The sequence below is a fragment of the Aotus nancymaae genome, unplaced genomic scaffold, assembly GCF_030222135.1.
Source record: "Aotus nancymaae isolate 86718 unplaced genomic scaffold, 86718_ANA_hifiasm-v0.15.2.pri h1tg000028l, whole genome shotgun sequence".
NCBI classification, from domain to species: domain Eukaryota; kingdom Metazoa; phylum Chordata; class Mammalia; order Primates; family Aotidae; genus Aotus; species Aotus nancymaae.
Window position 1 is genome coordinate 5934190 of NW_026988441.1, and position 23934 is coordinate 5958123.

Sequence of the window (23934 nt, forward strand, 5' to 3'; positions counted from 1 at the left end):
GCGGGGACAGATCCCATGGGGCGTGGGCAGGACTGGGAGGGCGGGAACAGATCCAGGGGGCGGGAGTCAGAACTCGGTGGACGGGGACAGATCCAGGGGACAGAGAAAGATGCTATTGGGAGGGGGTAAAACTCAGGTGGCGGGAACACATTCCAGGGGCCAAGGACAGAACTCGGAGGGCGGGGACAGATCCCAGGGACAGATCCTAAGAGGAGGGGACGCAACTCCAAGGGTGGGGAGAGAACTGAGAGGGCGGGGGCAGAACTCAGGTCAACGAGAGATCCTCAGGGAGGAGACAAATTCAGAAGGCGGGTGAGGATGCCAGGGGCTGCGGATCACAGTTTAGGGGGGCGGGGACAGATCTCAGCCGGTGGAGACAGAGCCCAAATAGCGGAATGGATCCCTGGGAGCTAGGGAAGAACTCAGAGCGCGGACAGAACACATAGGATCGGGGAAATAACACAGTGGGGAGACTATGGGGTCGCAGCTGGCACTGGTGGGGGTGTGTGAAATACATAACTGTGAGGGACGGAAGCCAGAGGGAAGGAAATCGGGGTTAGGGAATGAAACTCAGGGAGAGAAGCAACAGGGAGGAGAGCGGCGCGGGAGGGAGAATAGAGCTGGAGGAGTATGGGATTCAAAGGGGAAAGATGGAAACTCAGGAGGGGATGGAGCTCAAGGGTGACGAACCCGGGTGGCGAGAGGGACTAGGGGAGGACGATAGGTGGATCGAAGTAGGAGCTGGACTTCAGGAGAAAGAATTTCCCATGAATGAGAAAGGAAATAACTCCCTGGATGAGATCCTCGGAATTGGGGATGAGGTGGGATGGGGATGGAATTCCTGGGGGGGCAGGGAGGGTGTCCGAGTCCAGGGGTGAAGGAACTGGAGGATGAACTAGAGGGAAAGTCAGAGAAGACAGGATTGTAAGGGACGAAAATACGGGGCGAAATTAGGGGGAACAGAAGTCGGGGAGACAAATGATGGGGATGAGAACTCAGGAGAGGAGAGAAAATCTGGGTAGGAATCATGGGGACGGAACGTGGGTAGGGGGAGTAGCTTGGGGAAGGAACAGAATTGGGGGACGTGAACTCGGAGGCGTGAGTTCGGAACCCAGAGGCGTGGTCTTGGGAGGCTTAGTGGGGGGACGGGACGAGGATGAAAGGACTGAGAGAGGGGGCGGGTCTGGCAGATGAGGGGCGGGGCCTGGTGTGGCCGGGGCGGGGCCTCCAGCGCCCCGCCCCCGGCGCTGAGTCCTGTGACAGCCCCCGGGCCGCCTGCACTCGCAGCCTCCTTCCCCCCGAGCGGAGCTGCGGGGCCGGCCGGGCCGGGGCGGACCCCGGGAACCCGGACGCGGCCGCCCGGGCCCGCGGGCGGGGGGATCGGTGGGGGGGACCGGCAGGGTGACCGGCGGGGTGACCGGCTGCAGGAGCTGCCACCATGGAGTTCCGCCAGGAGGAGTTTCGGAAGCTAGCGGGTCGTGCCCTCGGGAAGCTGCACCGGTGAGCCTGGCGGGGGTCCCGGGAGGAGAAGAGTGGGAGGATCCGAGGAGGATGCTAATTCCCACCTGGGCGAAGACTGACAGATGGAGGGCGATACCCCAGCATGGGGGTCCACCCATCTGTCCAGTTTTCTCCCTTGGGCTCCGACGGCGCCGTTCGCCCTGGTCGAGTCTTGTCCATTATCCTGTTCATTTTCCTGCACCCCACCCAATCCGGCTCCACTCTTTCTCTGGTGCTGTAAATCCCTTTCTCCCGGGTCTCTGGCTCCCTCCTCCACCATTTCTGGGTCTCTGTCCCCGTCACTTTCTGGGTGTCTCTGCCCCCTTTCTCTCTGGGTCTCCATCTCTCTTTTTCCAGATTTCTGCTCCCTTCTCTCGGGGTCCCTCCTTCTCCCTAGATCTCTGCCTCGGCTTCTTTGCGTCTCTGTCCCCCTCTCTCTGGTTTTCTGGCTATTGCTCTCAATGGATCTCTCTCCACCCCTGACTTGGAGTCTCTGTCCTCCTCTCTCTGGGTCTCTCCTCCCTCCTGGATCTCTGCTTCCCCCCTTCTCTGGATCTCTGTCCCTGTCTCTGGGTTTTAATTCTCCCACCACGGGTCTCTCCGTCTCTGTGTCTTTTTCCGTTTCTTCCTGGCACGGAGTTTAATCTGCAGCTAAAGCGGATTGGGGCTCATAGCCCGTTGTCCTTGAGGGGTTAAGCTGGGTGGAAGAAGTCAGAGCACCCTGGGTCCCTGGGAAAGAAAGGAGTTGGAGGCCGAAAATGTTGGCTTCTGGGGTGTAGGACAACCTTCCCAAAGGATATAGGCTGGAGCTGAGAGGGACTCCCTCCCAGCCAGGGTGATAACCCCAGTGACCCAGGTGTCCCCAGGGTAATCTGGACACCTCCCTACGGGCTCTCACCCCCAACCCCAGCTTTGGCTCCAAGTCAGAGAAATTACTCAGCTGCGGAAAAGCCTAAAAATATATCTGGCCACAGTGCACGAAGGAGATGGCCTCATCAGCACCATGCCCCTGCCGCCATGCCCTCAAGGCCTGTCCCCTTGGCCCACAGGCCCTGACTCTGTTTTCGTTGAGCTTCAGTCCACCTCACTAGGCCATGGCGGTCCTTTGCTAAGTCTAACATCAGTCTTACTGCTGCAGATCACCTCTTAGCTCCAAAGTTACCCCACCCTCTAGTAACATGAGAGACAAGAATAAGGCTGGACGGAAAGCGGGGGGAGCAGGAGGATGGCGCAGTGACGGGGTTTGGCGGTGGAGGGGAAGCTGAGATAACCTCACCCCTCTCTTTCCAATTTTCCAGCCCCTCCCCACCCTTTTTCTCGCCTCCTTTCACGAGTCTCTCAAAATACCTCAGTGTGAAGTCAGGAGAATGAGAGAGGGAGAAAGAGACGTGCTGGTGGAGGGGCTGGGGGTGGCAGTGGGAGGGATGTGTTCCTTAGCCATCGCCCCCCACCCCCCGCCACCGCCAGTCTCTGCCTCTCAGTTTCTCGTCTGTGCTTGGGTTTCTCGAAGTCCATCTCTCCTGACTCTCACCTCTCTGAGTTACCTCCTGGGTCCCCAGAGATCCCCTAGGTCTGGCCAGGACCATCAGCAGGGAGTTTGCGCAGAGAAGAGTATTTGCATCCAAAGCCTGGGGTTCACGCTGATGGTTGGAGGGAGAGGAGAATACTCTATATTGGATACAACATGTTGATCCCATTGAATCCTCCAGACAAAGATGGAGAAACTGAGGCTCCATTCTGGGGTTGGGGGGATCAGTGGATAAGTTCGAGTCCCATGATTTGAACCCAGGTCAGTCTCCCTCCCAAGCCTGGGACAGAGATCTTCCTTGATGTGACTGATGCTACAGCTGGTGGAGGGAGCTCCCCGACATACAGGGCGACTTGGGACAAGGACATGGGGGAAGGGGATGCCGGAGAGATGAGAACCCAAGGTGCCTCCTTTCTGAGGGGCAGGTCTTGGGCAGGGGGATGCTGAGGGCCCGCAAGGGATCAGGTCCCATCGCTGTTCTTGACTGTGACCTTGGAGTGCCACTTCTGCTCCCCGAGCCTCAGTTTACTTAATTGTACAATGGGAAGAGAAGAGAGAGCAGAGGGACATCAGGAGACAAAGATGTGGGGGAGTGGACAGAGATCCTGAGAGAAGGAGAGAGAGACAGAGAGACACAGAGAGAGACAGAGACAGAGAGACACAGAGACAGAGAGAGAAGCTGAGACATCTCACTTTTGCATCATGGCCTTCTAAGTGTTGCTTTTTCTCATCCCCAGGTCCTCAGCCCTGAATTTGGGGCATCCTGGGGGGCGGGGGAGAGGGATTTCCATCTGGGGTCTCCCCTCTTCGTCCTTGTCCTCTGCAAAGCATCGGGGTGGCCTTCATCTTTGCGTCCTTGGTCGTCTTGCTCTAAAATGATCGAAATCACCTCGAAGTTCCCTCTTTATTCTCTTGCATGTTTGCCCTTGCCCCCATTTTATGGATGTGGGATACTGAGACACCCCCCCACCCCGTTTAGAAAGGCTTGATTAGAGATCCGACATCTCCTAATATTAACAAGGAATCTCAAATTTCAGGGGCTGCAATCACATCTTGAATTTCGGGGTCAAATAGCATCTGATGTCAACCTGGGTCAAAGTCTAATCTCATTGGCTGATGTGTTCTCATGGGTGGGGGGAGTCCCTGCCATCCGGTACTATTCATCCTAGTGGGTTCAATCCCCGCTGTCTCTGGCCCTCTGTCTTCTTCCTCTTAGGGTCTCATTCCCTCTCCTCCTGGGTTCTGTCCACTCCCCGGCTTCTCTCACCCACCCCTGTTTCTTAACCACCCCTCCCCACCTCCTTAAGTTATAGGATGGGGAGGGGTTGCTGTGTTCTCGCAGCTCTTCCACCTCCCTCCCCCTGGACCGTCTGGCTGTTCCTTCCTCCCCCGTCCCAGTCTCCCTCGCCTCCATCTGTTCCAGCCCCTTCCTGGGATCCAGCCCGATCCTCTGGCTGCCTACCCACCTCAGAGAGGGGCCGCACCTCACAGATCACGTCTCCAGCCTCTCTAGCCTCTGTTTCCCAGGCTCTCCATCTTTCTCTCACATTAGAGATCTCTGTTCTTTTTTTTCTGCATCTATGTCCTATCTCCTGGGTTTCTGTCCCCACCTGTCTTTGGGGCTCTGTCTGCCTCCCTCTCTAGGTTTCCATCTCTTCCCTCTGTAGGTCTCTGTCCCCCTATTTCTGGGTCTCTGTCTCCCTCTCTGTGCGTTTCTGTCACTCTCTGTCTCTGTCCCCCTCCATCTCTGGGTCTCTGTGACCCCCTCTCTGTCTCTGGGTCTCTGTCCCCCTCTCTGTCTCTGGGTCTCTGTGACCCCCTCTCTGTCTCTGGGTCTCTGTCCCCCTCTCTGTCTCTGAGTCTCTGTCGCCCTCTCTGTCTCTGGATCTCTGTCCCCTTTTCTCTGCTTCTCTCTCCCTTGTTCTATCTGTGACCCCCACCCCGGGCCTCTGTGCAACTCCCCCCATCTCTAGTCACCCTCTTTTTGGGTATTTCTCCACCTGTCTGAAGGCACCTCTCTCTGCATCCTCTCCCTGGGTTTGAGGCAGTCCTCCAAATACCCTCTCCGTCATCACAGACTCGATTCTGGATCCAGAACGGGCGGGGGCGAGAGTCACGCTGGGGAATGAGCCAATCCCCCTACCAGGGCCATCTGTCCCCTGCCAGGACACCACCCGCCACTCCCCCTCCCTACCCCCTAGACTGACAGCCTGGACTCAAGGTTCCCTAGGGATGCCCGGGACGGGCTGCTGGATTCCCAGGGTCCTGGACATCTCCCCACCCCCTAGTAGAAGTGGCTGAGAAGCATCTGTTCTTTTGACACCTTTGCTGAAGCATCTCCTTAGCACCTTTTGCTTCCTCGAATAGACTCTTATCCGGGAGAGGTGGCTGGAGTGGGCCTCGGAGTGGGGGCACAGGCTCTTGAATCCCAAAAGGTTGTCTGGGGTCTAAATCTCCTGAGTTGAGGGATTTGACAGAGCTGGGGAGAGGGGGAGGGAAGGCCCTCAGTGTGAAGAATGAGGGGGCTGGGGCCTGAATTCCCGGTCTGAGGGAGACGGAGGATTTCTGGATACTGGGGGGCGAAGGAAGCCAGGGACCTGGACTCTTGTAAAGGAGGAGGTCTTGAATTCTGGGTCTTGAAAAGCAGATTTTGTCCTGAATCCTGTGTCTTGGGTCGGAGGGGGCTGGGGGCCTGGACTTCCGAGTCTCTGGCTCTTGCTGCCCCGCAGCCTTCTGGAGAAGCGGCAGGAAGGCGCGGAGACGCTGGAGCTGAGTGCGGATGGGCGCCCGGTGACCACGCAGACCCGGGACCCGCCGGTGGTGGACTGCACCTGCTTCGGCCTTCCTCGCCGCTACATTATCGCCATCATGAGTGGTCTGGGCTTCTGCATCAGCTTTGGCATCCGCTGCAACCTGGGCGTGGCCATTGTCTCCATGGTCAATAACAGCACGACCCACCGTGGGGGCCACGTGGTGGTGCAGGTAGCTCAAGGCCTGATCCCTCGAAGAGCCCTGCCCCGCCCTCGAGCTCCGCCCACGCCCCATGACGTCACATTTGCCCACACACGCCCAGGTCACGCCCCTTCCGAAACGCCTCCGGAGTAGCCCCGCCCAATCCGTGCGCCCCTTAGTTCGGACCTCTCCTTAGGGGCCTCTGTTTCCTAAGCCCCTCCCTGATGTAAATGAAGCCTCGCCCTTATTTCCAAGGGCTTGATTGAAAAAGGTAGACTCCGCCTCAGCATCAGATTCCCTGTGGGTTGCCCCTGCTCCATTTTGGGCCTACTAGCAAATTTGATCATGCCCGTACCCCAAGCTCATGTCCCCAGGTCGCATTTATTTAATACCAGTCCCATCTCAGGTTCCTCCCTGAATTTGATCCTGGCTCTTTTGAAGCCTTGCCACCGCCTACGTCCCGGAGCTCCATGTGTTCTGTCCCTTACCTAAAAACCCACAGTGTCTCCCAGGCTGCGGTGCAGTGGCACCGTCATTCTGTCGCCCAAGCTACAGTGCAGTGGCAAAATCACTGCAGCCTTGAACTCCTGGGCTTAAGTGATTCTTCTGCCTCAGCCTTCTGAGCACCCTACCCAGCTAACCTTTTTTTTTTTTTTTTTTTTTTTTGAGACGGAGTTTTACTCTTGTTGCCCAGGCTGGAGTGCAATAGTGCGATCTCTGCTCACAGCAACCTCCACCTCCCGGGTTCAAGCGATCCTCCTGCCTCAGCCTCCCGAGTAGCTGGGATTACAGGCATGCGCCACCATGCCCAGCTAATTTTGTATTTTTAGTAGAGACAGGGTTTCTCCAAGTTGGTCAGGCTGCTCTCAAACTCTCGACCTCAGGTGATCTGCCTGCCTCAGCCTCCCAAAGTGCTGGGATTACAGGCGTGAGCCACCGCGCCCAGCCTTATTTTTATCTTTGTAGAGACAAATCTCATTATGTTGCCCAGGCTGGTCTTGAACTCCTGGGCTCAAGAGTTCCTCCTGCCTTGGCCTCCCTGTCCTGGGAGTACAGGCACGAGCCACCGCGCCCTGTCCTTTCTCTTATTTTAATTTCAGCACAGGCCTGTCCCTGCATCAGAAAAAAGTCCTAATTTGTGCTTTTGTTCTACCTGAAACTCCTCCCCTTGCTCCCTTCCAATCTGGCCTGCCCCTTTGGCTGCTTCCTGTCCTGCCTGGACCCTGTGACTGTCACTCTGCAAACAGCTCATAAATTGGATAGAAGTGGAGAGAGTTGGCTGGACGCGGTGGCTCACACCTGCAATCCTAGCATTTTGGGAGCCAAGGCGGGCAGATCACAAAGTCAGGAGATCGAGATTATCCTGGCCAACATGGTGAAACCTGGTCTCTACTAAAAACACAAAAATTAGCTGGTCGTGGCGGTGGATGCTTGTAATCCCAGCTACTTGGGAGGCTGAGGCAGGAGAATCGCTTGAACCAGGGAGTCGGAGGTTGCAGTGAGCCGAGATCGCGCCACTGCACTACTCCAGCTTGGGCGATAGAGCAAGACTCCGTCTCAAAAAAAAAGAAGTGGAGTCATGATCATACATAGGCCCCTAGACTTTCACGGAGGCAAGGAAGCAAGCAAAGTAAGGCTTCTAGGTGGTGAGGGACCTCGTTATTAAGGCGGAATAGGCCCTAGCAACGTGGAAGAGCAGAGTTCGTAGATCTTAATTGACCGAAAGATAGTGTGAGCTCTGATTGGCAGGTGTTTGGAGGCGGGAGTGGTTCCTTGTTGCCGATTGGTCGAGGCGCTAAGTCTATGGGTGCTGATTGGTGGAGCGGCAGAGTCGGGGTCGGGCGCCTGATTTAATGTACATATTGCCCCGCAGAAAGCCCAGTTCAGCTGGGATCCAGAGACCGTCGGCCTCATACACGGCTCCTTTTTCTGGGGCTACATTGTCACTCAAATTCCGGGAGGATTTATCTGCCAAAAATTTGCAGCCAACAGGTACAGTGGTGGGGTCTCAAAGTGGGCGGTAACTATAGTTGTGTGGGTGGAGTTAGAGGGCGTGCGTGGTCTTGAATTTGGAGGCTGGCTCTGGGAACTGGGAGGAACCTGGGTTTGGGGGTGGGTCTTACAGAAAGGTGGGGCTCGGGATTAAAGAAGGTGGAAGTCAGAGAGGCGGGAGGACCTGGGGTCCTGGGGAACACTGGGTCTCGCTTGCCCTGGGCGGGAAGGGCAGAATCCTAGGCATGGCGGGATAGGGTGGACCCTTTTCTCTGACCGTTCCCATCAGGGTTTTCGGCTTTGCTATTGTGGCAACGTCCACTCTAAACATGCTGATCCCCTCGGCTGCCCGCGTCCACTACGGCTGTGTCATCTTCGTGAGGATCCTGCAGGGGTTGGTAGAGGTAAATCCCTGCCTGATGCGACCCTGCCCTCGCTCGGACCCCGCCTCTTCTCAGTCACCTTGGTTTTCTCCTTTTAGGGGGTCACATACCCTGCCTGCCATGGGATCTGGAGCAAATGGGCCCCACCCTTAGAAAGGAGTCGCCTGGCGACGACAGCCTTTTGCGGTGAGAGGAAGGGGGATCCTGACTCCTGCATCTGAGGGAGGAGGGGCTGGGTCTGGACTCCTGGGTCTGAGGGAGGAGGGGCTGGGCCTGGACTCCTGGGTCTGAGGGAGGAGGGGCTGGGCCTGGACTCCTGGGTCTGAGGGAGGAGGAGCCTGGGAGGCTGAACTCCTGGGTCTGAAGGAGGAGACTCTGGGCCTGGACTCCTGGGTCTGAGGGAGGAGGAGCCTGGGAGGCTGAACTCCTGGGTCTGAAGGAGGAGACTCTGGGCCTGGACTCCTGGGTCTGAGGGAGGAGGGACTGGGCCTGGACTCCTGGGCCTGAGGGAGGAGGAGACTCTGGGCCTAGACTCCTGGGTCTGAGGGAGGAGGAGACTCTGGGCCTAGACTCCTGGGTGTGAGAGAGGGACTGGAGGCCTGGACTCCTGGGTCTTAGGGAGGAGGGGCTGGGGGCCTGGACTCCTGGGTCTGAGGGAGGAGGGACTGGGCCTGGACTCCTGGGTCTGAGGGAGGAGGAGACTCTGGGCCTAGACTCCTGGGTCTCAGAGAGGAGGAGACTCTGGGCCTAGACTCCTGGGTGTGAGGGAGGGACTGGAGGCCTGGACTCCTGGGCCTGAGGGAGGAGGTGCTGGGGCCTGGACTCCTGGGTCTGAGGGAGGAGGGGACTCTGGACCTGGACTCCCGGGTCTGAGAGAGGAGGGGTTGGGGCCTGGACTCGCCGGCCTGAGGGAGGAGGAACTGGAGGCCTGGACTTCTGGGTCTGAGGTAGGAGGGGCTGGGCCTGGTTTCCCGGGTCTGAGGGAGGAGGGGCTGTGGCCTTTAATTACATGTCTTGAAAGTGGGGGTGGTGGGGGTCCGTACTCCTGGATCTGAGGGAAGATGGGCCTGTTCTCTACCCCGCATCCTCCCGCTTAGGTTCCTACGCTGGGGCGGTGGTCGCGATGCCCCTCGCCGGGGTACTGGTGCAGTACTCAGGATGGAGCTCCGTTTTCTATGTCTATGGTGAGGGACCCGGATGTCTGGTTCCCGGTGGCGCTGGGGCAGAGAAGCGCCGGTCCTCACCCTGCTCCTATCCCCCTCCCGACCCCCCCACAGGCAGCTTCGGGATCTTCTGGTACCTGTTCTGGCTGCTCGTCTCGTACGAGTCCCCCGCGCTGCACCCCAGCATCTCGGAGGAGGAGCGCAAGTACATCGAGGACGCCATTGGAGAGAGCGCGAAACTCATGAACCCCCTCACGGTCTGGGCCAAGTCTTTGGGGAAGGGGCGGGGAGAGTTAGCAGGCCTCGAACCTGCACAACATGTAGATCAGGAAGGGCTCCTGAAGACTTTAGAGGAGACTGAATTGGAACGAACGCAAAGAGAGGGGCTAGAACCTAGGAGGCGAGTTGCAACCCGCAGAGGACGGGATATGCAGGTGCTGGGGGCGGAGTTAGGCCGGGGGTTGAGCAGGATTAAAACCACCGATGGGGCCTGGTTAAAACCAGCAGAGAAGGGATTAGAATGGGGGGTTTTGCTTGGACCTTGTATTGAGGCTGGATTTGGGGGGCATTTTTGCATAAAAAGAGACTCCTAGGGCAGGCTCAGTGGCTTCTGCCTGCAATCCCAACACTTGGGGGAGTGGAAGCTGCAGGATTGCTTGAGCCCAGGAGTTCCAGACCAGCCTGGGCAGCACGGAGAGATCCCGTCTCTACGTAAAATACAAAAAGTAAAAATTAAAATTAAAAAAGAGGCCGCGTGCGGTGACTCATGCCTGTAATCCCAGCACTTTGGGAGGGAGAGGTGGGCGGATCACAAGGTCAAGAGATCAAGATCCTCCTGGCCAACATGGTGAAACCCCATCTCTACTAAAAATACAAGAATAGAGACTCCCTCTTGGTCCCACATTTGTAGGTCCCTGAGGGGCCCAGACACCTGCGGACCTGAGGGGCTACCATAGGCCCAGGACCCCTTCATCCCTGAAATATCACCTTGAGGCTGGGATCCCTGGGTCCCCACGGCAACATGGTGTGACCGGCGCCCTTGGATCCATAGAAGCTTCAGTGGGCCGGGATCTCCTGGTCTCTGCAGTATATAATGGGGTCTCTGAAGCGACGCGGAGAACCCCCTAGCCCTGCTTCCCGTCTTAGTGGCCCTCCCCTCGCCCCCACAGAAGTTTAGCACTCCCTGGAGGCGCTTCTTCACGTCCATGCCAGTCTACGCCATCATCGTGGCCAACTTCTGCCGCAGCTGGACGTTCTACCTGCTGCTTATCTCCCAGCCCGCCTACTTCGAAGAAGTGTTCGGCTTCGAGATCAGCAAGGTAGAGCCCACGAGGAGAGGGCGGGGGGATGGGGGGAACGGAGGGGTGGGTCGGCGGGAGGGAACTGGCCGGGAGCCCTAGGCAGAGAGGAGCCGGTGGTGCACCAACCGAGCAGAGACGCCCAGCCGGCCGCCCGGAGCCCCTGTCTCCCCTGTACTCCTGTTCCCGCAGGTAGGCCTGGTGTCCGCGCTGCCCCACCTGGTCATGACCATCATCGTGCCCATCGGCGGCCAGATAGCGGACTTCCTGCGGAGCCGCCGCATCATGTCCACCACCAACGTGCGCAAGTTGATGAACTGCGGGGGTGAGTGGGGCGGGGCCTGGGTCGGCTCTAGGACAGCCTGGGAGGAGCAGAGCGGGATTGGGCGGTGATGGGGCGTGGTTACAGGCGGAAACCGTCAAGCCTGCCCCAAGTGTCTCTTTCTAAGCTAAGGGCCTTGGCCAACAGGGCGCAGCCGGGGCGGGGCAGGCCTGGGTGAAAGGGATCGTCACACGGCAGTCCAAGGGGCCACCCCGTGGAAGGGCAGGGTGGGCGAGACTTCCTGGGTGGAGCAGAGGCGAGACCAAGTTGGGCCTGGGAGGACAAGGCCTGCACGAAGTTGGGTGTGGTAGGACATGAACTAGGTGATGAAGAGGGGCTATGAGTGGGGCACCTGGAAAGACAGGGTACAGGGGGCCTCTGTCTAATGAGTGGGATTTGCTATGCGTGGTGGCGCGAGCCTGTGGTCCCATCTACTTGGGAGGCTGAGAAAGGAGGATCGCTTGGGCCCAAAAGTTTGAGGCTGCAGTGAGCTATGATGGCGTCATAGCACTCCAGCCTGGGCGACAGAGACTTTGTTTCTATAAAAATTAAAATTACAGGCCGGGCGCGGTGGCTCACGCCTGTAATCCCAGGACTTTGGGAGCCAAGGCGGGCAGATCACTTGAGGTCAGGGTTTCAAGACCAGCCTGGCCAACATGGCAAAATCCCGTCTCTACTAAAAATACAAAAATTAGCCTGGCATGGTGGCACATGCCTGTCATCCCAGCTACTTGGGCTGGGCGGGAGACCGAGGGAGGAGAATCGCTTCAACCCCGGGAGGCGTAGGTTTCAGTGAGCCTAGACAGCGCCACTGCACTCCTGCCTGCGTGACAAAGTGAAATTCCGTCTCAAAACAAAAACAAACAAAAAACCTCATGAGTGGGGACTGAGGGGAAGGTGTGAAGGCACACAGCAGGGAGCCTGCGCGTTCGGGGCGTGGCCTACTCAGGGGGTGGAGCTATGGGGGGGCGCTGGAGCTGGTGGGTGTGGTCGAGGTTGGGCCTGGGAGAAGTAGCGGCCTGGTTAGGGCCGGTGCGGGTGGGGTGGAGGGCGCAAGGGGGCCTGGACCCGGCGTGGAGGGGGCCAGACTGGGGCAGATGCAGGCGGACTGGGGCTGGAGCAGGTCTGGACGGGCGGTGTGGGGCAGCCTGCGCCCCGCTCTGGCCGACACTCAGGAGACGCGGCCTCCCGCAGGCTTCGGCATGGAAGCCACGCTGCTGCTGGTGGTCGGCTACTCGCACTCCAAGGGCGTGGCCATCTCCTTCCTGGTCCTGGCCGTGGGCTTCAGTGGCTTCGCCATCTCTGGTGAGAACGGCGGATCCGCAGCTTGGGGGACTCTGGTCAGCCTTGTAGGGAACTTCCTGGCTCAGGAACGGGGCCTCTCAGCCTTGCAAAAGGTGGAACATGAGTGGCGGGGAGCGGGAGAGGGCCGAGGACTCCCCAGTGGGAATCACTCGAGCGAGATTCCAGTGCGACGCCTTCCGACTTGTCTCCTCGCCAGGGTTCAATGTGAACCACCTGGACATTGCCCCGCGCTACGCCAGCATCCTCATGGGTATCTCCAACGGCGTGGGCACGTTGTCGGGCATGGTGTGCCCCATCATCGTGGGCGCCATGACTAAGCACAAGGTCGGTGCTGCAGTCCTGACTCACTTGCCCTCCAAGTGTGTGCTTGGTAGCTTCCTGACCACGTGGTGGCGCCCCCTGGGGTGCCATCCCTGCCCTTGCAGCCTCTCTGGGTCTCTGCCTCCCTTCCTCTGGGCTTGCCCCTCTGCACCTCTGTTTCTCCGTCCTCCCATTTGACCTCAGCCCTGTTGTCCCCTGCAGACTCGGGAGGAGTGGCAGTACGTGTTCCTGATTGCCTCCCTGGTGCACTACGGAGGGGTCATTTTCTACGGGGTCTTTGCTTCTGGAGAGAAGCAGCCGTGGGCAGAGCCCGAGGAGTTGAGCGAGGAGAAGTGTGGCTTCGTTGGCCATGACCAGCTGGCTGGCAGTGACGACAGCGACATGGAGGATGAGGCTGAGCCCCCCGGGGCACCCCCGGCACCACCTCCGTCCTATGGGGCCACACACAGCACATTTCAGCCCCCCAGGCCCCCGCCCCCCGTCCGGGACTACTGACCGTGTGCCTCCCACTGAATGGCAGTTTCCAGGACCTCCACTCCACTCATCTCTGGCCTGAGTGACAGTGTCAAGGAACCCCGCTCCTCTCTGTCCTGCCTCAGGCCTCAGAAGCACTATCCCTTGTTCCTAGTGCTGTCAAATCCTCTTTCCTTCCCGATTGCCTCTCAGGGGTAGTGAAGCTGAAGACTGACAGTTTCAAGGATACCCAAATTCCCCTAAAGGTTCCCTCTCCACCCGTTCTGCCTCAGTGGTTTCAAATCTCTCCTTTCAGGGCTTTATTTGAACGGACAGTTCAACCTCTTACTCTCTCTTGTGGTTTTGAGGCACACACCCCCTCCCTGCCTTTCCTTTATCTTCAGGGGCTCTCAGACTAACCCTTGAGATCACTCAGCTCCCCTCTCCTTTCAGAAAAATTCCAGGTTCTCCTCTAGAAGTTTCAAATCTCTCCCAACTCTGTTCTGCATCTTCCTGGTTGGTTTAACCAATCACTCATCCCCGCCATTCCAGGGATTGATTCTCACCAGCGTTTCTGAGGGAAAATGGCGGTTTCAAGTCCCCCCTTCCTCTCCCACTTCTCCCTACCAGCAGATTCTGCGAAAGCACCAAATTTCCCAAGACCCTCTTCTCCCTAGCTTAGCATAACGTCTGGGAAAACAACCAAAATGGCAATTTTAACAATATGCCTCTCTCCACCCCCATGCACTTTTTCTGACGTGGTTTTCAGGTCTAAATAGTGGCTGCTCACGGCCATGAACGCAATGGTTTGAAGCCACCACCATTGAACGTCCCCACGGTGGTTTCATGACGACCCTCCCCCGATTCCTCGCACTTTATTCTCCTGGGTGGTTTCAAACTACCCTCAGTTTCTCAGTGGCCATTTGTTGTGTCCCTCAGGGGCTTAATGACTCAAAATCTGGGATCCTTCCCCTCTCAGACACCCCTCTTTCAGCTTAGAATTTGGGGAACATATGTAGAAGTCACAGAATCCCATGAAAGGGAACGGGGCAGGGGAGAGGGGCGTTTTTCCCGGTGCAGGGTTGTGTCTTTGTGTCTCTGTCCTGTGACTGTAAATCCTGCCCTGCCCCACTCCCAATAAAAGCTTTGGTGTATAGACTCAGGTGTTCTTGGCTGTGGGGAGTCACAGGCATCCTGGTACCGGCTGTCCTCCCTCAGACTGAGGAGTTCAGGCCTCCAGCTCCTGCTCCTTCAGTTCCAGGGGTTCAGACCCCAGTCTCTCCTCCCTTAGATTCGGGGTTCAGACTCCATCCCCTCCTTCTTCAGACCCAGGAGTCCAGGCCTCCAGCCCCTCCTCCCCAAGACCCAAGAGTCCAGGCCCCCAGCCCCTCCTCCCTCAGACCCAGGAGTCCAGGTCTTCAGCCCCTCCTCCCTCAGACCCAGAAGTCCAGACCCCCAGCCCCTCCTCCCTCAGACCCGGGAATCCAGAACCCCAGCCCCTCCTCCCTCAGACCCGGGAGTCCCGGCCCCCAGCCCCTCCTCCCTCAGACCCGGGAGTCTAGGCCCCCAGCCCCTCCTCCCTCAGACTCGGGAGTCCAGGCCCCCAGCCCCTCCTCCCTCAGACCCAGGAGTCCAGGCTCCCAGCCCCTCCTCCCTCAGACCCAGGAGTCCAGGTTCCAGCCCCTCATCCCTAAGTTTCAGTATTCTCAGACTCCAGCCACCTCAAGCCCCAGGGCTCAGCCCAGCAGAGGGGTCTAGCTATGGGAATATGATATTTATTCGGTCTCAGATCTTGTTCTCTGATCACAACGCAAGCATCTTTGTATCTTAGACCCTCTATCCGGGAGGACTACACTATAGCTAGGCACGCCAGGAGCGTAGGGTTTTTCCTCACTGTGGGGATGTGCAGGCCGGCAGGACTCGGTGGGGCTCACACGAAGTTGTTGGGGAGCGTGGCCGGGGATAGGGCCTCCAGACGCTGCGGGCGGCCCCCGCGGGGCGGCGGGGGCAGCTTGGGTGGAAGTGGAGGTGTGGGTGGGGGCTGCTTGGTGGCAATGTGGGAAGGGACCCAGGCATCCGGCTCATAAAAGTAGAGGTCGTAGGGGTCTTTCGGGGCGACCAAATGCAGAACTGTGGGAGTAAAGGGGTGGGGTCATCTCCAGGGGGCCTGTCCCCTTTTGTGCGGCTGACCAATAGGGAGGCCGGAGAGAGGATTCCGATTCTGCATTTGAACTGAGTTTTCAATCAAAAGGGTGGAGGTCGCTACAGAAACCACGAGGCGAGGCGTCCGAGCTGCAGGGCAGGGTCTCCGGGCCGCGCACCTGGAGGGGCAGGGGCGGGGCTTGCGGGGACCGTGGGCCTGAAGCCGTCTCCAACAGCATTGGAGGAGGGTACTGGACATGTGTGTGAAATTGCAGTTAGAGGGCTGGACGTGGCTGGCCATGGAGAAGTCGGGGTTTTCACTGACCTTGGGTGGAGGATCTGTGCCTTTTGGCTGGGCGCCCTAACGTGCCGGAAGAGACCGGGTTTTGGAAAAGTGCAGGCATTCCAGGGACGGGGCGCTCACCCGGTTCATCTCCGTCGTCCGGAAGCCGGTGGTGTGCGAAGGGCCGGTGTCGAGCTGCCCGGCGGTAGAGACACCAGAGCAGCACAAAGATGCCGATCAGCAGCGCGGTCCCCGCGAAGAACAGGCAGAGGGCCCCGCCTGCTGCGCCACGTGGTCCCCCCACCAGAGCCACGCCTGAAGGGGGAAACCAGCAATCTAAGCTCCTAACCCCCTCCTCTTTTAGACCTAGGGGTCCAGGCTTCTAGCTCCTCCTCCCTCAGACCCAGGAATCCCTGTTCCCAAACCTTCCTCCCTCAGACCCAGGAGTCCAGGCCCCCGGCCCCTCCTCCCTCGGACCCAGGAGTCCAGGCCCCTGGCCCCCTCCTCCTTCGGACACAGGAGTCCAGGCCCAGGGCCCCTCCTCCTTCAGACTCAGGAGTTCTCCCGTCCCTCACCGGTCTCCTTCACTCGCTCCACCACGATGATCGTGTTGACTCCCTCACCTCGGCTGTGCCTCTGGGGTGCCCGCAGAGTAGCAGGGGCCAACTGATTTGGGGGCCCCGGAAGAGCAGGAGGACCTGCAATCCGGGCTGAGGGAGGAGGAGCGCTGGACTCCTTAGGGCCAGAGTTCTGGGGGGCCTTCGGAGAATCTGAAGTGGGCAGTTTCCAGGGGTCAGGCTGGATAGCTGCAGCGGTTTCTGGTTTGGGATTCAGGGACAGCTCATTTAGGGCAGTGGCTTCATCCTTGAAAGGTGCAGGTGTTTCTGGGTAAAGACTAGTGGAGATTTGAGGGTCGGAAGTCCTGAGGACATCTGTTGCATATTGATAGTAGGTTGTGGGGAATTCTCTTTGGGAAATTTCAGTGGGGCTGGGATTGTGTGTTACATGGGATTCTGGTTGGAGGGTTTTAGAAGGGTCAGGATGGAGGGCCTGGAGAAATTCAGAGTTTGGGGTCTCAGTGGAGTTGAGGTCATGGGTTTCTGGGGATTTGGGGTCAGGGGTCTTGGTAGGATCAGTGTTTGAGGTCTTAGGGATATCTACATGTGAGCTTTCAGTGGCGTTAAGTTGGGGACTCCCTGGGGATTCTTGGTATATCGTTTGCATAAGGTCAGTGTTTGGGGTCTCGGGAAATTCTGGGCCTGAAGTTTTGGAGGAGTTAGGTTTGGGGGTCTCAAGGGATCCTGAGTGTGGAATTTCAGTCGGGTCGCGTGTAGGGGTCTCAGAAGACTCTGGGTGTGTCATTTTGGAGAGGTTAGTTTTTGGGATGTCCAGGGATTCTGTTATTGAGGTTGCAAGAGAGTCAGCTTTGGGCTTCTCAGGAGACTCTGGGTGTGGGGTTTCTTGGAGGTCAGGGCTGGGGGTCTCGGTGAAGTCAAATGGGGAGGTTTCAAGGGAAATTGTATAAGGTGGTTTGGAAGGCTCAGGGTAAGCAGTCCCAGGGAATTCTGGATTAAGGTAATCTCGTGTGGAATTTTCAGAAGCACGAGGGAAGGTCTCAGAGGGGTGGGCCACGTCCGGAAACCCAGAGCCCAAAGGAGGAGGGGCTGAGGGAGCAGCCTTGGACCTTAGTCCGGCGAGGAGGAAGATGAGGAAGAGGATCCGGCTGAATGATTCCATAGTTCTGGGAGATACCTATAGCTGCGGAGGGGAAGTGGGAAGGAAGGGGTTAAGGCCGAAGGCTCCCGGAGCCCCGCCCACTCCCAGAGGCCACGCCCCAAGCCCCGCAGGTGGACCGCGTCGGTCCGGGGCCCAGCTGGGCGCCAGGGATGTGAGAGGAACCTAATCGCAAGTCCCTGGAGGCTGTGGGGCGGTGGCCGCGGTAGCCAAGGGAGACTGAGGCTTGGGGCTTCTTGGGAGTCGTAGTTAATTTCCTTATTTGTTTCACCGAGGGGTCCTAGAACGACTCCTCTCCAGGCCTCCAGGTCTCCTCGACTTCGACTTTGGAGGGTGACAGGCCTTGGAGGGGACATGGGATCATCTTCTTGAGGGCCCCCGGGACACCTTGACTCAACAGTTGTTTACACTACCTGAGGCTCCTAACGGATGGGCACTGGACTCATGGATTTGAGGGAGGAGGGAGACGTTTGGTCTCTGGGCAAGAAAGTTGCTGGGGGTTCAGACTCCTGGGTCTCGCAGGGTGAGGGGGCTGAGGTTCCTGGCTCCTGGTTCTTTAGGGAGGAGAAGGCTGGAAGTTCAGATGCCTAGAATTTTGAGGGAGCAAGGTTTGGGGGCTGGATTACAGGGGTGAAAGGAGATAAGAGGCCTTGGACTCTTGGTTCCTGAGTTAGAAAGGAATTGGGAGCTCCGAGTCCTTTAGAAATAGGGTCTGTGGGTCTGGGCTCTGCAGAGTTGAAGAAGAGAGCCGTGGGGCAGGACTCTCAAGTCTGTTGTTGAGGATGGAGCTAGGATTTCAGCGTCTCCGGGGCTAGCCTGGGCAGAGATGCCTAGGTCTGTGGTCAGGTGGAGGTGGAGGCGGCAGACACCTTGATGGGACAGGCTTACTTGAGGTCCTGGGGTCTCTTACCTGCTCTGGTGTCCAAGGAAACAGCAGATGATCAGAGCTGGATGCAGAGAACGGTGAATGTTGCAAAATGGCTCTGGGCGAGGCGGTGGGAGGCAGGCTCTCAGGGGCACACAGGTGATGCACCTGACTCCCTCCCAGGGGATCCTGGGAGTCTAGCAACAGACTTAGACTCTTAAAGAGACAGAAGTAAAGGACATTGTCTCTGGGGTGGGGAAGGGAGTTAGAAACTGGGATGCTGTAGTGGAGATGTGGCCCTGTCAAACTATGTTTTCGAAACCAGTGGTCCCGGCCCTCTACCCTATCCTACCTGGAAACCCAGTGGTCTCGTTCCCTGGTACCCTCCTATTTCAAGTCCCCTAAGTTTCATCCCCAGCTCCCTCCTCCCAGACCCAGAAGTCCAGGCCTCTAGCTCCTTCCTTCCTCAGATCCAGGAATCCAAGTCCCCAGCTTTCTTCTCCCCCAGAACCTGGGACTCTAGGTCCCTGTCCTATCCACACTTAGACTCAGGAGTCCAAGCATCTGCCACCACCCTTCTAGGAAATTAAGAGCCCAAGTTCCCACATCCCAAATAGCTGCTGCTCTGCAGGACTTCCAAGTTTTGCCCATCGCCTCCTCACTGTGTATAGAGGCCCCTCTTTTTTTTCTTTTTTGAGACGGAGTCTTGTTCTGTCGCCCAGGCCGGAGTGTAGTGGTGTGATCTCAGCTCACTGCAACTTCTGCCTCCTAGGTTCAAGTGATTCTAATGCCTCAAACTCCCAAGTAGCTGGAATTACAGGTGCCCACCACTACATCTAGCATAATTTTTGTATTTTTGTAGAGATGGGGTTTCGCCATGTTGGCCAGGCTGGTCTCGAACTCCTGACCTCAAGTCATCTGCCCACCTCGGTCTTCCAAAAGTGCTGGGATTACAGGCGTGAGCCACCGTGCCTGACTGAGGCCCCTCTTAAGAGTCAGTGTGAGGAGGACTGGGCTTTAATCTTTACAGCACCCAAACTCCTCCCAGATAAGGGCTTAGACGCATCCTTAGGGCAGCTCGGGAGCCCCGTCTCTTCCCCTCTTCACGCTCTCTCTGGGCCTTTTCTGATGTTTGCCTGTCACTTTTCCTGTTCTTGCACCCCTGCCACACATACCCTTTGCCATCTCTTGCCTTTTTCCCCTCCCTGTCTCGCCCTCAATCTTTCTGGTTCTCTCCCTGCTGGATTAATCTGTGGGCAGCTCTGTCCAGCCTAGGATGTCCTTCCATTTCCATCTGTCTTTCTGAGAGCCTTTTCTTTCATTCCTCCATCTCCATCTGACTGTTCGTTTCCGTTTCCTGCCCTCTCTGTTCTTGCTTTCTTCCTTTTTATTTCTTTTTGTGTCATTCCCTTCCTTACTCTCTATTTCCTCCTTGGCCACTCTGTCTTTGTCCTTCTCTTTGTGTCTCTGTTTCTCTGACGGTCCTTCCGCCAGTCTCTATTTTTATCCCTCTGACACACCCCCTGTGTCCACCTCTCTGTCTGTCTGTCTCTCCCCCTCCCTCGTCTCAGGTCCAGCTTCTGGTCCCAATTAGTTGGTGGCGGCCAAGGCAGCAGCAGGTCCCCCACCCCCGGCTCCTCATTACCGCTGGCGGCTCCTAATGAGCCTGGGGATGGGTGACCCCGCGCCCCCGGCCCCCCAGCCTGCGTCACTGCTCGGCGCGGGGGCTGCGGAGGCGATATAAGGGGGCTGCCAGCGCCGCTGCCCGAGCCCACTGCGCGGTAGGGGTCCGTGCGGGAAGCTGAGGGTGGGTGCATGGTGGGGCCCGGGGTTCTGGGCCGGGATGCCGCCCCACTGAGCCCCTTTCTGGTTCTCCACAGGTGATGGAGGCCCGCCAGGTGTCCAAGAGCCCTCGGGTTCGGCGGCTGCTGCTGCTCCTGCTGCTGCTGGTGCCCTGGGGCGTCCGCACTGTCTCGGGAGTCGCCCTGCCCCCCGCCGGGGTCCTCAGGTAGGTGCCAGGCCCAGGACTCCCAGGGAAGGGTGGGGACTTGGACAAGTGGGAAGAGAACCAAAGAGAAAGGCGGAGGAAGACCCAGAAAGGGGGACAGAAACCCAAAGCGAGGGCGACCAAGACCCAGCGAGAAAAAGAGACTAGGAGTGGGGGAACACCGGAGAGGGGTTTGGTGGTGGTAATGGTGCGGGAAATGGACAGAGAATCAGCAAGAGAAAGAGACACAGAAAGACAGATTCTGAGAAAGGCGTGGAGAGGCTCGAAAGGAGTAGATGCAGAAAGGGATTCATCCTTTGAGCAACCTTTATTGGGTTCTTGGTGCGCTCCTGGCCATGCGCGGAGCGCTGGGGGCGGACAGGTGCATGAGTCTGGCTCTCAGTAACCAGGGAGTTTCGAACCCGGTGAGTAGAAGGACAGAGACCCACACAGAGAACGAGAGAGACAGGGGGAGCCAGACCGAGCCACTCCACGGACGGGGCAGTACCAGGGCTCCGAGTTAGACCGCGGGGAGGACAGGCGGCGGCGAGCGCGGGTCTGGACGCGCGGTCGTCGCGTCTCTCCACAGCCTCCGCACCCCACGACGGGCCTGGGTGGATCCCGCCACCCCCCGGCCGCGGAGGAGCTTGGCGCTGGCGGACGACGCGGCCTTCCGGGAGCGCGCGCGGTTGCTGGCCGCCCTCGAGCGCCGCCACTGGCTGAACTCGTACATGCACAAGCTGCTGGTGCTGGACGCGCCTTGAGCGCGCCGCCCGTCCCCACCTTAATAAAGACCCTGCCGTGCGCTCCGGACTGCGACTCGTTCCTGTGCGACCTGCATGTGTGTTGGGTTGGGGGGGGCGGGGCGGGAAAGAGGGGGATAGAAAAGAGACAGGACTCTGTCAGCCACTCTGGCATCTCTCCCTTCAGTCCTCACTTTTTATCTTTCCTCAATTCAGTTTCTCTGCCTCGGTCTTTCTCTGTCCAGGCAGCTGGCTTCTTTCCTATTTCTGGATATTTGCTTCCCTACAGCCCCCCGCCCCCAGCTCTGTTGTCTCCTTTCACTCTGGGCCCCGGTCCCTCCCTATCCCCATCTCTGCCCCCTTTTCTCTGGTTCTCTGTAATCTCCAAGGTCTCTGTCCCCCTCTGTCTCTGCCCGCTTATCTGGGTCTCTTTCCTCTCTGGTTTTGTGTCCTTGTCTCTTTGAGTCCTTGTAGGAAGCTCCCCTATCACCCTCTTGGCTTCCTAGTCTTCTGCCTCCTCTCTCTATTCTCTTCTGCCTCTGAAACTCTTCCGTCCCTTCTCCATTACTTTCTTTTTTCATTTTTCCTCTGCCCGACTCCTTCATATCTTCCTTTTTTGTTTTTTGTTTTTTTCCCTCCATTGGGTTTCTGTCTCTCCACCAGCTCTCATCTTTGAATTGCGCGGTTCCTCCCTCCCATCACTTCCACACTTCTCCCCAGGCACAGTGGAAAAAAGATTGCGGGGCTCTGGTGTGAGGCAGCCCTCACATCCAAACCCAGGGTCCTCCAAATCTAGCTGCGGCCTCGTATTGAGAACGTCTTCTTGACGTCAGTCTCTTGTGCCTCCTGCTCTTCATCTGTTACGAGGATCCCATAAAATATACTTAATGAGAACAGCGCCCGTCACATGGCGAAACGCTTTTATTTGAAAAGGGTTTCCTCCTCTCCCAGCAGCCTCTAGAAATTTTCTCAGGGTTTTCTGACTTCAGGCGTCTTTCTCGGGAGACCACTGGGGCGCCAGGCTGGGGCAGGAGGAGAGGAGAGAGGAGCATATGTGAGGCTCTAAAAAGGACAGAGAAAGGGCGGGAAGATACCTGGGCTGCAGGTGAAGCGAGAAAACAGCCACTCAAAAATCTGCATCTCTCCCCGGAGGTTCAGCCTGCCCTTCAGCTCCGCCCCTCAATGGTAACCACGGCAACCCGGTGGTCCGCAGAGGGCTAGATCACTGCGCCTGGGGCGCCGCTCGTGCGGACCGCGCTCTGATTGGTCTAAAGAGGGTGGAGCTTGGGGGCCATCTGCTGCGCTGGAAGCTGGGCCGCCGCGTGTGCTTGGCAAGGTCTCCCAAAATTTGCATTTTCGGGAGGCGGACCGAGCCCTAATTGGTCCTTGGGCTGTGGGGGCGGGACTGTTTCCTTTGTCCTTCGGATACCGAATAACAAATGAAAAACTGCATTCCTCAAAACCCTCTGGAGTTGGCCTAATTTTACAAAAAAGACCGAGAGTCAGGAGGAATTTTCCTAAGTTGTTAGAGCTACCGAGAGACAAAGGATAAATGGAACCCAGATATGTGCAATTTCAAAAGTCTAGACTTTTCCGGCACTCTCATGGATAAATGGAATTAAAACGTTAATGAGCAGTTGCTATATACCAGGCACTCTTCTAAGTCCTGTATTTGTATTAGCTTTTTTAACCTCACAAAAACCCTATGAAGAGCCTCCTCCTGTTTCCCCGAAGGCCTGGGAGCTGGGTACTGGCCTGGTCTCTTCCCATACTCTATTTTCTCCCCATCCCTTTCCGAACACTTGAAGTTTTTGCCTAAAATGGTATCTGGAACCTTGTCCGTCCGCAGATTCAGCAGTCCCCACACCTTCTGCCACCGCCCACAGGTGACAACACCCAGACCCCTTCTCCAGCCTGGGAGCTCAGGGCTCAGGACTCCAGACTCTAAATGAACCGAGTCTTTCACTGAACCCACTCCTTTCTTGGGTTTCCTATCTTGGGAAGGGTTCCACTGTCTACTAGTCACTGGGCCAGGTCCCAGGGGCTGTCCTTGCCCTGCCGCTTTCACCATCCTTTACAGCTAATCAGTCTGCAGCCAGGTCAATCCCGCCCAGTCCTGCCTCTGCTCTTACCTCCTCTCCACCCGAATGCCCTGCCTCAGGCGTCCTCGTTCTCTCCCACCTGGACCACAGCCCCAGACTCCTCCCCACCTGCTGGGCTCCATTTTCATTCCCTTCATTCATCTCCTCTACAGGCCCTGAATGCTCTTCTTCGCACCCAGAGCTCTGCCTTCCCCTGCTCACAGCCCTTTCATGGGCACTGGGGAATAAAGTTCAAGCCGGTGTTCAAACCCCTTCATGGGCTCTTGCCTGCCTCTCTTATTTCCCACCACTCTGTAGCTCCAATTCTTCACCGGCTCCAAATCTTGTTTTTAAACCAGCAACAGGATGCTGGCCGTGGCTTTCCACACACACTGGTCTCTTTTCCACCTATGACACCCTCCCTGGGCCCCTGCTGACTGAAACGAAAACCTTACCCATCTTTCCTTTTTTTTTTTTTTTTTGAGATTGGAGTTTCATCCTTGTTGCCCAGGCTGGAGTGCAATGGTGAGATTTCACCGCAACCTCCGCCTCCCGGTTCAAGCAATTCTCCTGCCTCAGCCTCCCGAGTAGCTGGGACTACAGGCGTGTGCCACCATGCCCAGCTAATTTTTGTATTTTTAGTAGAGACGGGGTTTCACTATGTTGACCAGGATGGTCTCGATCTCTTGACCTTGTGATCCACCGCCTCGGCCTCCCAAAGTGCTGGGATTACAGGCGTGAGCCACCGCGCCCGGCCTCCTTCTTTTGAGATGAAATTTCCCTTTTGTTGCCCAACCTCGAGTGCAATCTTGGCTCACTGCAACCTCTGCCTCCCGGGTTCAAGTGATTCTCCTGCCTCAGCCTCTGGAGTAGCTGGGATTA

At 57.6% G+C, this 23934-nt stretch overlaps 3 protein-coding genes across 4 annotated transcripts; 2 read left to right on the forward strand and 1 right to left on the reverse strand.

The window, feature by feature from the left end:
• Positions 1-1279: 1279 nt before the first annotated feature.
• On the forward strand, positions 1280-14375 carry SLC17A7 (solute carrier family 17 member 7). Its single transcript, XM_064381054.1, has 12 exons — positions 1280-1500; positions 5758-6010; positions 7854-7972; positions 8262-8376; positions 8454-8541; positions 9453-9539; positions 9633-9775; positions 10688-10837; positions 11009-11141; positions 12333-12443; positions 12640-12767; positions 12966-14375. Exons 1-12 carry the CDS (start codon positions 1439-1441, stop codon positions 13257-13259), a joined length of 1683 nt encoding a protein of 560 aa, XP_064237124.1. The 5' UTR covers positions 1280-1438; the 3' UTR covers positions 13260-14375.
• Positions 14376-15147: 772 nt separating this feature from the next.
• GFY (golgi associated olfactory signaling regulator) lies at positions 15148-17379 on the reverse strand. 2 transcript variants are annotated; one of them, XM_012460593.2, is made up of 3 exons: positions 16218-17379; positions 15784-15957; positions 15148-15347 (listed from the first exon to the last, which is right to left on the reverse strand). In XM_012460593.2, exons 1-3 carry the CDS (start codon positions 17377-17379, stop codon positions 15148-15150), a joined length of 1536 nt encoding a protein of 511 aa, XP_012316016.2. The 2 variants fall into 2 exon arrangements, 1 of the variants encoding a protein (XP_012316016.2); XR_001108702.3 differs by lacking the exons at positions 15784-15957; positions 16218-17379 and adding an exon at positions 15685-15774 and having other exon boundaries at positions 15262-15347.
• A 2643-nt stretch (positions 17380-20022) lies between these two features.
• Positions 20023-21041, forward strand: PTH2 (parathyroid hormone 2). Its single transcript, XM_012460721.2, has 2 exons — positions 20023-20249; positions 20818-21041. The coding sequence occupies exons 1-2, from the start codon at positions 20125-20127 to the stop codon at positions 20990-20992; spliced, it is 300 nt and encodes a 99-aa protein (XP_012316144.2). The 5' UTR covers positions 20023-20124; the 3' UTR covers positions 20993-21041.
• Positions 21042-23934: the final 2893 nt, after the last annotated feature.

Excerpts from the sequence above, each read along its gene's own strand:
- PTH2 (XM_012460721.2), top strand. The coding sequence starts at position 20,125 with ATGGAGGCCCGCCAGGTGTCCAAGAGCCCTCGGGTTCGGCGGCTGCTG. Across the intron at positions 20,250-20,817 it reads CCCCCCGCCGGGGTCCTCAG|CCTCCGCACCCCACGACGGG; the intron begins GTAGGTGCCAGG and ends GTCTCTCCACAG.
- GFY (XM_012460593.2), bottom strand. The coding sequence starts at position 17,379 with ATGGAATCATTCAGCCGGATCCTCTTCCTCATCTTCCTCCTCGCCGGA. Across the intron at positions 15,958-16,217 it reads GGAGCGAGTGAAGGAGACCG|GCGTGGCTCTGGTGGGGGGA; the intron begins GTGAGGGACGGG and ends TTCCCCCTTCAG. Across the intron at positions 15,348-15,783 it reads GGACGACGGAGATGAACCGG|TTCTGCATTTGGTCGCCCCG; the intron begins GTGAGCGCCCCG and ends TTACTCCCACAG.
- SLC17A7 (XM_064381054.1), top strand. The coding sequence starts at position 1,439 with ATGGAGTTCCGCCAGGAGGAGTTTCGGAAGCTAGCGGGTCGTGCCCTC. Across the intron at positions 8,542-9,452 it reads GGCGACGACAGCCTTTTGCG|GTTCCTACGCTGGGGCGGTG; the intron begins GTGAGAGGAAGG and ends CCTCCCGCTTAG. Across the intron at positions 10,838-11,008 it reads TCGGCTTCGAGATCAGCAAG|GTAGGCCTGGTGTCCGCGCT; the intron begins GTAGAGCCCACG and ends CTGTTCCCGCAG.